The 12334-nt window shown below is 44.4% G+C and overlaps 1 protein-coding gene across 2 annotated transcripts in view; it reads left to right on the forward strand.

Moving 5' to 3' along the window:
* Window positions 1–12334, forward strand: part of REEP4 (receptor accessory protein 4) — an 82057-nt gene that overhangs the window by 37028 nt on the left and 32695 nt on the right. For both annotated transcript variants that reach the window (XM_069213968.1, XM_069213970.1), the window contains exons 3-5: window positions 4344–4416; window positions 5411–5487; window positions 10002–10122. In XM_069213968.1, coding sequence (XP_069070069.1) covers window positions 4344–4416; window positions 5411–5487; window positions 10002–10122 — 271 coding nt within the window. The remainder of the gene's footprint in view (window positions 1–4343; window positions 4417–5410; window positions 5488–10001; window positions 10123–12334) is intronic.

The raw sequence follows: 12334 nt of genomic DNA on the forward strand, positions 1-12334 counted from the left end.
GTATGTTTTGTTTCAGATGCAGGACTCAGAAATATCTATCTAGAGACCTTGTGAAGCCATATTCACTGTCCAAGCAAGTGGAATATCCATTAGTAAGTCTTTGATTCCACCTTTGTTGCTTGAGGTTGCCACAGACTTTTGTCACTCACCTGAATTCGAGATGCATCCAGTTTGCCTTCTGTATTGACAGGTGCCCAAGTTCTTGTGGAACAGCAGAATATTGGGGTTGGCGGCGGCATTATTGCATCCATTGCCTACAGTCGTCTGATTAAGAAGTTTCTACAAAAGATCAAGCATATCTGTTCATCCAGGTGGCTACTACTTGGACTCCTTAAGTTTGGTTCTCTGACCTGCTTCATTCACTTTGGAAGAGTCCAATTCATCCCTCACCAGGAGAACCCTCCTTCCCTTGAGGCAGCGATGGTAGCACATTCCGGACCATGTAGGTGGAGAAGTAGAGTGAGGCAACTTGTGCTGCATCTCTCAGTTCCATCATTAAACACGTGCACCTGGTTTTTGAAGACAAATTCTTTGCCTACCTTGGCTTCTCTGGAGAAGCTAGATATCCTGCTCACTGCCAGCAAACCCATCGACCACAATGCTAGGTTGACGATGGAATTACCTTTTTCTGAAGTCTGGCTGAAAGGTATTAGAGGGCACTTGCTAAAAGCACTTTTGCATAAGACTCCTGGCAATATGAAGCATAACACCAACCTATGAACACAGGACAACATTTATTGATTACACTTTATCATATAAAGTAAAGTTTTAAAACTTTTTTTTATTTTTATTTTTTTAGTGAGGATGGTTTGCCCTTCCACTGAAGCTGTTTTTTGGATTGAGCCTGCGAGTGCATGCATTTTGCTTGCAAAACTCTGTTGTGCACACTAAAGGGCTTGGAGCCTGCCTTTCGCTTTCCACTTGTTGGCTTGCGTGGCACTCCTCTTTACAGCCTCGTAATTTCTCAAGGCAGGCCTAACATCATTTCCATTCCTCCCCTTGGAGCAGTGACCAAGTACTGATTAAGTTGAATCAAACCGGGCCTGTCTGCTGTTGCCGATGTGATGGAGGTACTATTTTGTTCTGCTTAACTTTTAGTGCCCTGCGAACCAAAGGCGTGTGACTGGCAAAAATATGCCCAGTAGGACAAACAAAATTGGAAGATTTATTTTCTAAAGTTGTTTCTTTTATTTTGACAAGTCTTTTTCTCACTTTGCACTCATTTTTTTCTTTTGTTTTTGCTTGTGGATGCTGTTCTCAGAAGATGAGGTTTATTTTGTTGCAAAGCTACATTGTTTCATTCTTGTGTAATTTCTAATATGATGCTTTAACACATAATTGTGCAGTACATCCCTATCCACCCCATTCTAATCCACACCAATCCACCCCACTAAACTCGCACCATTCCACTCAATCAAATTCATCCCAGACCAATCATCCATTCCACCTCATTCCACTCGCCCCAATCCAGTTCACTCCACTCCAGTCTGCCTCATTCCAACTTGCTCCAAACCCACAACCTGCCTCACTCCAATCCAAAACTAATCTAGCCCACTCCAACCTGCCCGCTCCAATCCAAAACAAATCTGCTCCAGTCCAATCTGGCCCAATCGAATCCTAAACAATTTGCCTCATTCCAATCTGCGCCACTCCAATCTAAAATAATCTGCCCCGCTCCCCACCGCGGTCCAGTCTGCCCCGCTCCCCACCACGGTCCAGTCTGCCACAATCCAATCCACTCCACTCCAGTCTTCCCTCCTCGCCCCCCTCCTCCCCCCAAAGTTCAACCTTCCCCATTTTAATCTAAAACCACATGCCCCACAACAACCTGCCCGCTCCGATCCAAGGCAACCTGCCCCACCCCAGTGTACCCCACTCCAATCCCAAAAAAATCTGCCCCACTAAAATCCAATCCACCTCACCCCAATCCGCCCAATATAATCCACGCCAATCCAGACAAATCCAATCTAAACCACTCCAGTCTACCCCATCCCACTCAATCCAGTCCAGTGCATCCCACTGCAATCCACCTCAGTCCAATCCACCCCACTCAGTCCAGTCCACCTCACGCAAATTCAGTCTTCCTTGCTCAAATCCAATCCAGTCTACTCCCTTCCACTCTATTCCATTCCACTCCAGTCCAACCCACACCAGTTCACCCCACTCCACCACATTTCAATTCACCCCACTCCAGTCTAGTCCACCTCACTCTACTGTAGTCCAATCCACCCCACCCCAGTTCAGCCCATCCCTCAATCCAATCCATCCATCCCCCACTTCAGTCCAATCTACCCCACTCCAATCCACCCCCCTCAAGTCAATCAAGCCCTTAACTCCACTCTAATTCACCCCACTTTAAACCACCCGACTCTAATCCAGTCCACCCCACTCCAAACCAGTCTAATCCACTGCAATCCATTTCAACCCATTTCCATCCACCCCACTCAATCCACCCACTCCCATTCCAATCTGCCCCAATCCATTCCAATCCAGTCCATCCCACTACCTGGGGTGAACATCACCCCACTTCACTCTGACACACTCTGCCACTGAACCACTAAACTCTATCCCTCTCTACTCAACAACTCTACTTCCTCCCTCCCCCACTCCACGACACTCTACTCCCACCCCCAAAAAAAATCCAGTCCGACACTACTCCCTTCACATCACTCCCCTGTAAGACACTACTCCAACAAATCCAGTCTGACACTCTACTCCCTTCACTTTACTCCATTGTAAGACACTCTACTCCAACAAATCCAGTCTGCGACACTCCACACCACTATCTTTTAGCTACGCTGAACAGCAGCCACACTAGTTTACAACATGGCAAAAAGCATAGCCAAAAGGTGTTGTATAAGCAAGACCTATGGGCTACACCACATGCATTCTGCCAACTATATCTTTCAGGGTTTCTTCTTTGAGCAATTCATGAAGTTTTTCACTACACATTTTCCAGTGCTTTAGTTGCCTGACAGTACTTTGTCCACCTCCCTTTTTTCATTCATTTGCTGTAGAATCTATATATACACATTGAGAATGGAACAGAGCCATGACGTAGTAGGGGATAAAGTTACTTTTAGGACACTGCTACACCTACAAACAGGCTCTTTAAAATTATCAGCACCCTCCACCAATCCTCTTCGACATCATCCCAGAAGACACACTAACTGGTATATTATTTTCTGGAAGGGAATTGAAGAAGTTGTGTGTCACGTGTAGGAAAGGCAGGAATGTTGGATATATGACGCTTACCCTTGCAATTGCTGGTCTTGCCAGAAAATGCCAGGGATACCTCGATATCCACACATGGATAATTGGAAGACTATGGGCTTAGATTAACTTGGTTCCAATAATGGTGACTTTTACTAGTATAAGTTGCCATCATAAAACTGCAGGGAAAAAACGACCTAATGTTTGGGAAATGAACAGATGTGGTATAGGGCATCAGGTTAAAACCTCTCCCGTATCCAATTGAAACTCCTCATCATTTATTTAAAAAAAAAAATGCTCACCACTAATGCGCCTGGAAAAGACCATATCTGAGTTCTTAATTTATGTGTTGGTCTACGTTCTTTATGTATTTAGTTTGATTATAACTTTCACTCGTCATTCTCAATAAATGTATTTCCTTCCTTGTTTGTCTCCTCTTTGTTTTTCCAAGGTGATCTAATCTGCTGATGTTCCTTATCTCATCTCATTTCTCCTTACTGGCCTGTCTGTTCTCTCCTATATTTATTATCTTCCTCCTTGGACACACATTTTCTGTTTTTCTTTGAAATAGCTCTGTATTTTTTTCTTCCTGATGGATATGTCTACTCTTTCTCTCCCGAATCCCCCTCTTCATTCTCTCGTTCATCCCTCACTTGTCTTCTGCCCTCCCCCCCCTTACATTGGTCATCATCACATTTACTCTTTATCTCCTTCTCAATTTGTTGTCTTACACACCTTCATTTATTGAAAATCTAATATCTCTCCCCCCCCCCTTTCCTGATATCACATCGCCTGTCTAATGTCTGGCCATTCTCCTTTAGTTACTTTTGTATCCTCGAGGTCTGTTATGATACCTTTCACCTTCCTCTGATATGCCTCATATCTACTACTCCTTGGATCTACCATATATCATCCTCCACTTCTGACCTGAGCCTTTTCCTTTCAGCTGATGTCTCTCACCATACGTACAATAACAAAGTGCATGCCTTTCATCTTCTGGCCTTGTCCCCTTTACTTGTCTGTCTCGCTGAACTCTTGATTTTCTTCTGAAATGCCTCCCCTTGCTTGTTTCTCGATTGGCCGTTTTCATCTGTCTCCTCTGACGTGTGTATTTTTCTCTTTTCTGTTAGCCTCGTTTTTGGACTGTTGTATCCAGCCTACACATCATACAAAGCAGTAAAGACCAAGAACGTTCGAGACTATGTAAGTATGAGTGGATGGCCTTGGGTTTAGTTAGACATATGTCCTCTCCTGAACCTGTTGTAATATAAGTATGTTTGTTAATGAGTAGGACTATGTAGGCGTTTAATTTGAGTGAGAGCTTTGGGTGTGAATATCTCACCGTCAACCTCCACTGCTCGGGCTTCATAATTGATGTTGCATCTGCCCTACAGTATGTACGCACACTGACTCTCCCTGGCAGACATTTCTGCTTTTCATGAGGTAGTCCATTGTGGTCGGTTGAAACTTGCCAGGAGCGCTGCATGTTGCATGTAAACAAATTTGAGCATATGCTTGGAAGGTGACTCCAGATCAGGTTGTCGTACCGGTTTCCCTAGACCCCTGGCTGGCAGCCAATGGTAAGGGTGTGGCAGCTGCTTCAAATCACGTGACTGTTCAGTCATCCAGCTTGGCTTCACTTGAGTCACGACACTCCTACAGTATGCAACAGCTGAACTTGATCCTGGCGTTCTTCTGTCGTTGTCTTTGTTTTCCCTGCTTCGACCCCTTAGGTTTATGACCTTCGTCCATGCCCCTCTGTACTCCTGTCCCACTTAATCGGTGAAGGGCTGTGTGGGCTAGAATTAGGGGTGTTTGAAATCACGTAATATTTATAGTGACATGTCACAAAAAATAATTTAAAGTGAAATCACACTTTTAGAGCGAAGTTTGGCTTTTGAGTATCTCGTTTAATGATTTTAACTGTACATACCACTTTGTAGATCATGTATATTAAAAAAATAAAAATATTGAGATACTACCAGGAGACTTGCGCAGACAGTGTCTCACTCAAACCAACTATAATTCTTGCACTCCAAAAACGTATTCAACATTGTGCATAATTTCTCGAAATTGCAAATTATTCAAAGTGAAATTTAGAGAGTATGAGAATTTTGACAGTTGTAATTAAAATTTTGTCGAGGCCTAACTAGGATAATTTAATCACTTTTGATGCATTTTTCTGTCTCCATTATAGGTTCGATGGATGATGTACTGGATTGTGTTTGCCCTCTTTATGGCTGTCGAAACCTTCACAGACCAGTTAATTGCCTGGTAAGATTTTGGACTGTTGGCGGGATAGACTGTGATCTCTGCCGACATAGGCCCTATTATAGGAGATATTTGACCCACCTTATTTATCACGTGTGCTAATTCACCTGAAAAACACAGGTCACAGACTTTACATATGCAGCCATCCTGTACCAGCGGCGCAATGAGAATGTTTGTCCTGGTGGCCCTAATTGATTTTTTAAATTTATTTATTTAGTTTGTTTCATAATAAAGGTGAGGAGCCCCAAACATTCTGTCTGCAGCTACCCCTCGATGTGCTGGTGAAGGTCCATTGTTGAACTAACGATATCTGACATAATGTTTCACCTAGTCATGCACAAGGCAATCTTATAGAGAGTTCTAGCTGCAGATTCCTTACCTTTAATTGGCCCCTAGGTGTTAGACTGGATGCAGATGTTTTCGTGAGCCCTACCCCTGCACGCCGTTGAGATGATTGGCTCCGCATCCATCGCCTACACCAGATAGTCCCCACTCTGGCACACTGATGTCAGTTCTTTTCTTTCTGAGCCAGGAAGCACTGATCCGAAGAGAGCTGCCCCGGAGTCAATTTTTGACTCCTTTTTTTTTTTTTTCACTTTTTGTCAGCTTTTTTTTTTTTATTGAGTTTCTACTCCTAGTGCCTCAAAGATGTCCTCCAGAGAGACTGGCTTCAAGCCCTGTGGATCTTGTCATCAAGGGATGTCCGTGACAGATCCTCACCTCATGTGTCTTTGGTGCCTAGATCGCAACTACGACCCAAATTTGTGCCCGAGTGCCGGGCAATGCAATAGAATGCTTTGAAGAAGTGGTCCCTGAAACTGATGGTGGCCCCGGTATTTGACTCCGCAAGTTGAGATCTCCTCTGTCAAGAGAAAGGTCCCGGGATTAGTAGCAGAGCCCTCCATCATTATCATCCCACTCCAAGTCCTCGAGGTGATTGGGTAAATTGAGGCACAAGAAGAAATCCAATAAGTTTAAACATTCTTTTCCTTCTCCTCGCCCATCGGCCAACTAGAAGAGTGAAAATAGACTCTCTAGGTCTTGTTCTGCAGAACCTGTGCCTGGGCCGACTCCACGCCTCCCCTAGTTTCCAGGAGCTGGAGCGACCCCTGCTGATCTCTGGGTTTTATGAGACCATGCTTTTCACTGTTGGGCACCTCGACAACGCTGAAGTGCCTTCCGGCCCCACAGAGTCAGAAGGGGCCCCTTTGGGTTCAGTGCCAGCAGCTACAGCCTTGGCACTGAGGGGCACCCAGGGATCCAGTCCTGGATCCAAACTGGCACCGGTCGTACTACCCCGACCTTCCCAGACATCAGTCCCGGCACTCCCAGTGCCATCCTCGCCCACAGACAGGACCATCCCCATTGTGATCCTAGACTTCAACATGGACCCGGATAGGTAGTGTATGATGCAGACTCAGACGCCTGCAGGAGCCTGCCTCCTAGATCGGATCCTGAGCTACTTTTTACTATGGGTTATTCTTCTGGGATGAATGGAAGGGGTTGCTGAACCCTTTAGAATAACAGCCCCATGAAGGAATGGACTGTTGTGAGGACTTAGTGGCCAGCGGACTGGATACTTCCCAGATACTGGCAAGCTTTCTCTCCCTACTGTGGTAACGAAGGAGGGAGCATCTTATGCAGTGGTGGTGAGGAGGGCAGCTAAAGTCCTGGAACTACAGATACCTTCTGTGGCCGTCAAGACTAATTTCTTGACAGAGGTGCTGCAACCGGTAGCTTCCACCGGAGAACCCTTGCTTCCATTCAGCGAGGCCCTCACTGATATCCTACTGGCTACTTGGTTCAAATCCAGCAGATGGGCTTCTGTGAACAGGACCATTGCCCACCACCATCGCCCTGCAACTGGGAACCCAAGTTTCTTGACACAACACCCCACCCTGAGAGCTTGGTGGTTCAGGCCTCTATCTCCCAGGGCATGTTCCCTTCTGGTCCCCGAATATAGAATCCAAAAGGTTGGGCTCACTTGGGAAGATGTTTTATTCCGCCAGCCTTGAATTGTGGTCTGTGAACACTGCATGCTTTTTGATCCGTTTTTCCCACACACTGTGGGGTACAGTTGCGCAAGTGCTGCCACAGATCCCGGAGGATGCCCGGGCTGTACTTTCAGGCTGTTGCCAATGGGAGAGATGCAGCAAAGTTCACAATTCATTGCGGACAGGACACGACCGACTTGCTAGGCTGAACTGTTTCATCGACAGTGGCCCTGAGGGGCAACGCCTGGCTGAGTATGTCTGGGTTTTCAAGAGATATCCAAGCTTCCTTGATGGATATGCCCTTTGATGGCACCTGTCTCTTCAAATGCTTCAAGGATACTTTGGCTATGGCCAGGGCCTTGGCACTCACGTCGAACCTCCGTCCCCCTCAGTCTGCCTTTCGCTCTTTTCATGGCTACGGAAGGGGCCTTGAACCTTGTCCATTCCTGGCCTGCCACTGTGCCACGCAAGCTGCCCAGCTTCTACATGACTGAGGACACAGGATCCACCAACCTTTTTGGACCTTATGGAAAGCAGACTCCATATCAACCTGATGGAGCTCCGTACGATCTAGCTAGCACTGAAAGCCTTTCTTCCCTCTATGAAGGAAAAGATGGTGCAAGTGCTCAAGGCCAACACCAATGCCATGTGGTAGGGTGCGTTTGAGTGCCAGTACAGCAAGATATGCAGAAGGGCTTCTGCTGCCATGTTCCCACATGCATGGGTCCATTTTAGCCTCACTTGGGAGTTGAGGGATCCGTGAACCCCCCAATGTTCTCACTACTGCTGTTTGAGATCAGAGGGATTAATGTTGAAATGGTTATTAACATTGAAAATGTGAAAATTGTGGCCTGATATCTGCTTGCTGTTGAAATGTTGGTGGTCTTGGGACAGTTTGGGTTTACTTGGCAATAACCTATATGCTATTAATGTTATTTGCTGTTAATGTCTCTGTTGCATTTTAACTGGGTACACAAGTTACTTCCTTTTGTACACTTGACTCCCCTGGGGCAACGACGTTTAGCAGTCCTCTCTAAGATGGTGGTAGAGGTTAGAACTCCATGTTCAGCCTGTCTATAACTTTAAATTTGAATGGGTATTCTGTTTATAAGAAATTAAAGAGAGTACATAAAATGTGATACACAGAAGATTAGCAGTGCCAGAATTTGACTGCAAAAGCTATCAGAATCTTTGCTGTGTTACATTTTTTTAATGTCCTGTGGCGAGTATTATCCTGAGTCTTGCTTGTCTATGGGAACTTACTGAATTCACAAGTATTTTACTGCAATGTTTACAGATAGTTGTTTCATGCTGTAGTCAATTGGAAAAAGGCGCCTGCTCGAAATTGGGTTACTTGTTGACTGGGGTGTGAGCCCTGGTCAAGCAGCAACCACAGTCCTGGTCAAGGCACAAGCAAACCCCAAATTAACCTGTGCTCAACCCCCTTCTAGCTTGGCATTGAGCAGTCAGACTTAACTTGGAGGAAATGTGTTAAGTATTCATGCAAAACTTCAAACTGTGAAAATGCCACATAAAAAAGATCCCACACCAGATTAGAATACTAGAGCCAGTGGTGACCAGGTATCTGGTTACAGGTTTAGGGTCAGTGTAAGTATTTAACAAAAAAAGCAGTTATGGCCCTGATCAGCTATTGTGCTGTATAGTGGTGTTGCTTATTACCTGATCTCAGTCTGATGAGCTTTACACTTGTTTTCAGGTTCCAGCTAGCATGTGTACTGATTCTCAGTTTTTGAAAATTGATGTATTTCTAGTTCAAGGTCCTCTGTGAAGTCCCCTGGAGTAATTGGTATTAGTGACTGCTATCCTTGAAACTACTGGTCGCAGTTTAAACATTCCTAACAGCAGAATCCCCAATAGCACTGGGGAACCCACTGGACCACAGAGTGTTACGAATTCCCAATGCAAACAGAATTTTTGAGTTTGAGGTCAATTGCAGATTAAAAGAGAGTGTCTCTGTAATTCGAAGTTCCGGATGAGTGGTTCAGCCACTTTGGAATCTGAGCGACCTCCTCCAGCTAATGGAACCCGTCGCCCTAGTGTGAAAGCAAACCACAGTTTGTTGCTGTGGGACTGGAGACTGGACAATACAGGTACCCTAATGGTATGATGGGGTCTAGGGGCAATGCAAGCTCACCTGTCCACTACAGCAGTGCTTCTTTTGTCTTTTCTTTGATTTCTGGGGCACCTGACCTATGAGGAACTGGGAGTTCCTGGACAGTCTTGGTTCCTTGAGGCATCCTTCACACTTATTCTTCAGTGATTCGTTGCTTGTGCAGATAATCCCAGAATGACATCATAACTTCTTTTGCCGGGCCAATCAATTCCTGTTTTTGCAACTAATGTCTTCTTTTTTTATCTTTAGGACACAGCAGCAAGGAACCCCCAGCCTTTTCCACAGCCTTCTCACTTGCATAGATGATTTTCCCTAGAATGTGTTTGCCTCCCCCATTTCATACTCCGAATGCTGAGTTTTTGGTTTTTTTTTTCCCTTTGCGTCTGCAGGTTTCCTTTCTACTATGAGATAAAGATGGCATTCGTTATCTGGCTTCTTTCTCCATACACAAAGGGAGCCAGCCTCCTCTACCGCAAATTTATCCACCCGGCACTGTCAAGAAGAGAAAAGGTAACCCTGAACATAGTTTATCACACCTTCAACTTTCACATGGCACAGCTGATGCTTTATTCTTGTCACACTCCACGCTATTCCATCACTGAGGCCAACTCATAGGGCCCTATGTATGGATGTGACTTGCGTTGAGTGAACTAACCACAAAGCATTGCAGCCCTTTATAAGATGTGAGCAGTACAGATGGGTATGGGCTTCTAATAAAAGGGAGTGTTCTAAATTGGTATCTGGTAACTAAATGAACGTATGAATAACCGAGAATGTCAGCTTCCTCGTAAGTAGCTGCCAGCCCTGAAGTGGGATTGTGTTTCAGATTTTTCTGTGCACACTTCAAGGTTTAACGTCTTGACTTCATACCACACTTCTGCTGTTCCTAAGTGCTAAACATAATATACATTACTATTACTCGAATAATGGTCTTGCAAAGGGATTGAAGGCTGGGTTGACCTTGTTAGATGTAGGTGTGTGGTAGGCAGCCGTTAACGAAAGTGCTTTTAGCATTTACACTGCAGTTTTTAAACACTGTATATTGTTGCTATTGCCCAATGTTATGCCACTCAGTATAGCAATTTAAATGGATAAAAAAACGTAATTGACTGTGCCACAATTGGAATTTGAGAAATGACGGTCACACCAGATGTCAAAAGCAAGTGTTGATATCACTAGCCCGTACAGCCAACTGAAAACCTTGCATGGAAAATTAAATGTGTGACTTCTTAGAGAATTAGTCATAAGTTAGTCGGGGAAGTGGGGAGTACGAAAAAGGAGAAACTCCAGTCTCTTCCTAAGATGGTTGGATCGCCTTTATCACTTACTACAATTTGTGCAGTTCAGTTTCCTTTTCAGCTGTCTAGTTGAGAATTTTACATTGTGACTCCACAGATGTGCATGCTTTGCATCATTGTTCATTTAAAGAGAAGGAAACTGGATGTGCCTTAATAGATCTAAAACCGGACATCCTCCTGAGACGCCCAAATCAGGACATGATTGGTAGATGCTGCAGTACTCAAGAAGAAAGAAACTGTTCTGGTAGTTCAATGGAGATCCCACTTTTTGACCCACAAAAGGGTAGTGTCTCAGAGTTCAAAACTCTAGTTCATAAGATTATAGAATATCCTGCGGCTGCTTACTGGCCATTTTTCAGTAGAGGTAGTCTGTTTACAATATCCTAAGACTCGAAAGCCAAGCAACCATACTCTACCTGATCCAAAGAAAAACGGTGTGATGTATTTTTCTTGGTTACTGTGACTGAAATTGGGAAAGAAAGTGTTAAATGAAAATTATCCTGTGTGGGTGCTTTGTTACCTCTACTGTTCCATGGCCACCAATATAGGTTCAGTTGAATAATCATGGTCTATCCAGTCAAGCCGAGCATTGTTGTGTTACTCTAGACGTTTGTGTGGGGTTAGAAGCGATTATTTTATATATATATATATATATATATATATATATATATATATATCACAAGAAACTGGCCTTTGATAGCGACGCGCCTCTCTGCCGGTGCAGGTGTTAGGGTTCAGGCCAAGGACCCTCAAATACGACATCAGGGAAAACAACACCGCACTCCCGGGGACTGAAATCCATTCTTTATTCACCACATAACATGAAAGCTTCACAGCAAACCCCACGACGCGTTTCGACAAACAAGTCTTCTTCCAGGTGATTTAGTCTGCTTTCTCGATTTTTCTCCTGCCATCTAAGTAAGTATTTATGCATTCTGGGACATTGAGTCCATAACTGCCTTACACCTGAAACCAATAATGTCATTTGGTTCTTATTTCAGCACAAACCTTTCAAAACAAATGTGCAAATATGTTATTTCATTTCCTGATATGATCTCACCTTCATGGGGGTACGTGCCTGCAAAAAACGATATTGATTTTATGTTTACGATCATTTGCTCATTCCAAAAAGTGTCCTTCTGGCACTTATCTCTCCCCTCCACAATTCAGGAATTGTTTCGCCACAATAAACAAAGTAAAAGTTAGTTTGTGCCATCAAATCGATGTTAAAATTATTTCACGGTGTCCAAACGGCAATTATCCACTTTTATGCTTGACAGACTTTCAGAACGTAGGTAAAATCAATAATGGCAGTCTCCGGACCCGTTAGGGCCACATCAGCAATTCATAAACCTTCAATAGGCAACTGCTCACCATATCCTGTCAGAGCAGTGCCTGCCAATTGGAGTTGCACTAGGCGTATT

This window comes from Pleurodeles waltl, chromosome 11 (genome assembly GCF_031143425.1).
Source record: "Pleurodeles waltl isolate 20211129_DDA chromosome 11, aPleWal1.hap1.20221129, whole genome shotgun sequence".
In the NCBI taxonomy this organism is placed as follows: domain Eukaryota; kingdom Metazoa; phylum Chordata; class Amphibia; order Caudata; family Salamandridae; genus Pleurodeles; species Pleurodeles waltl.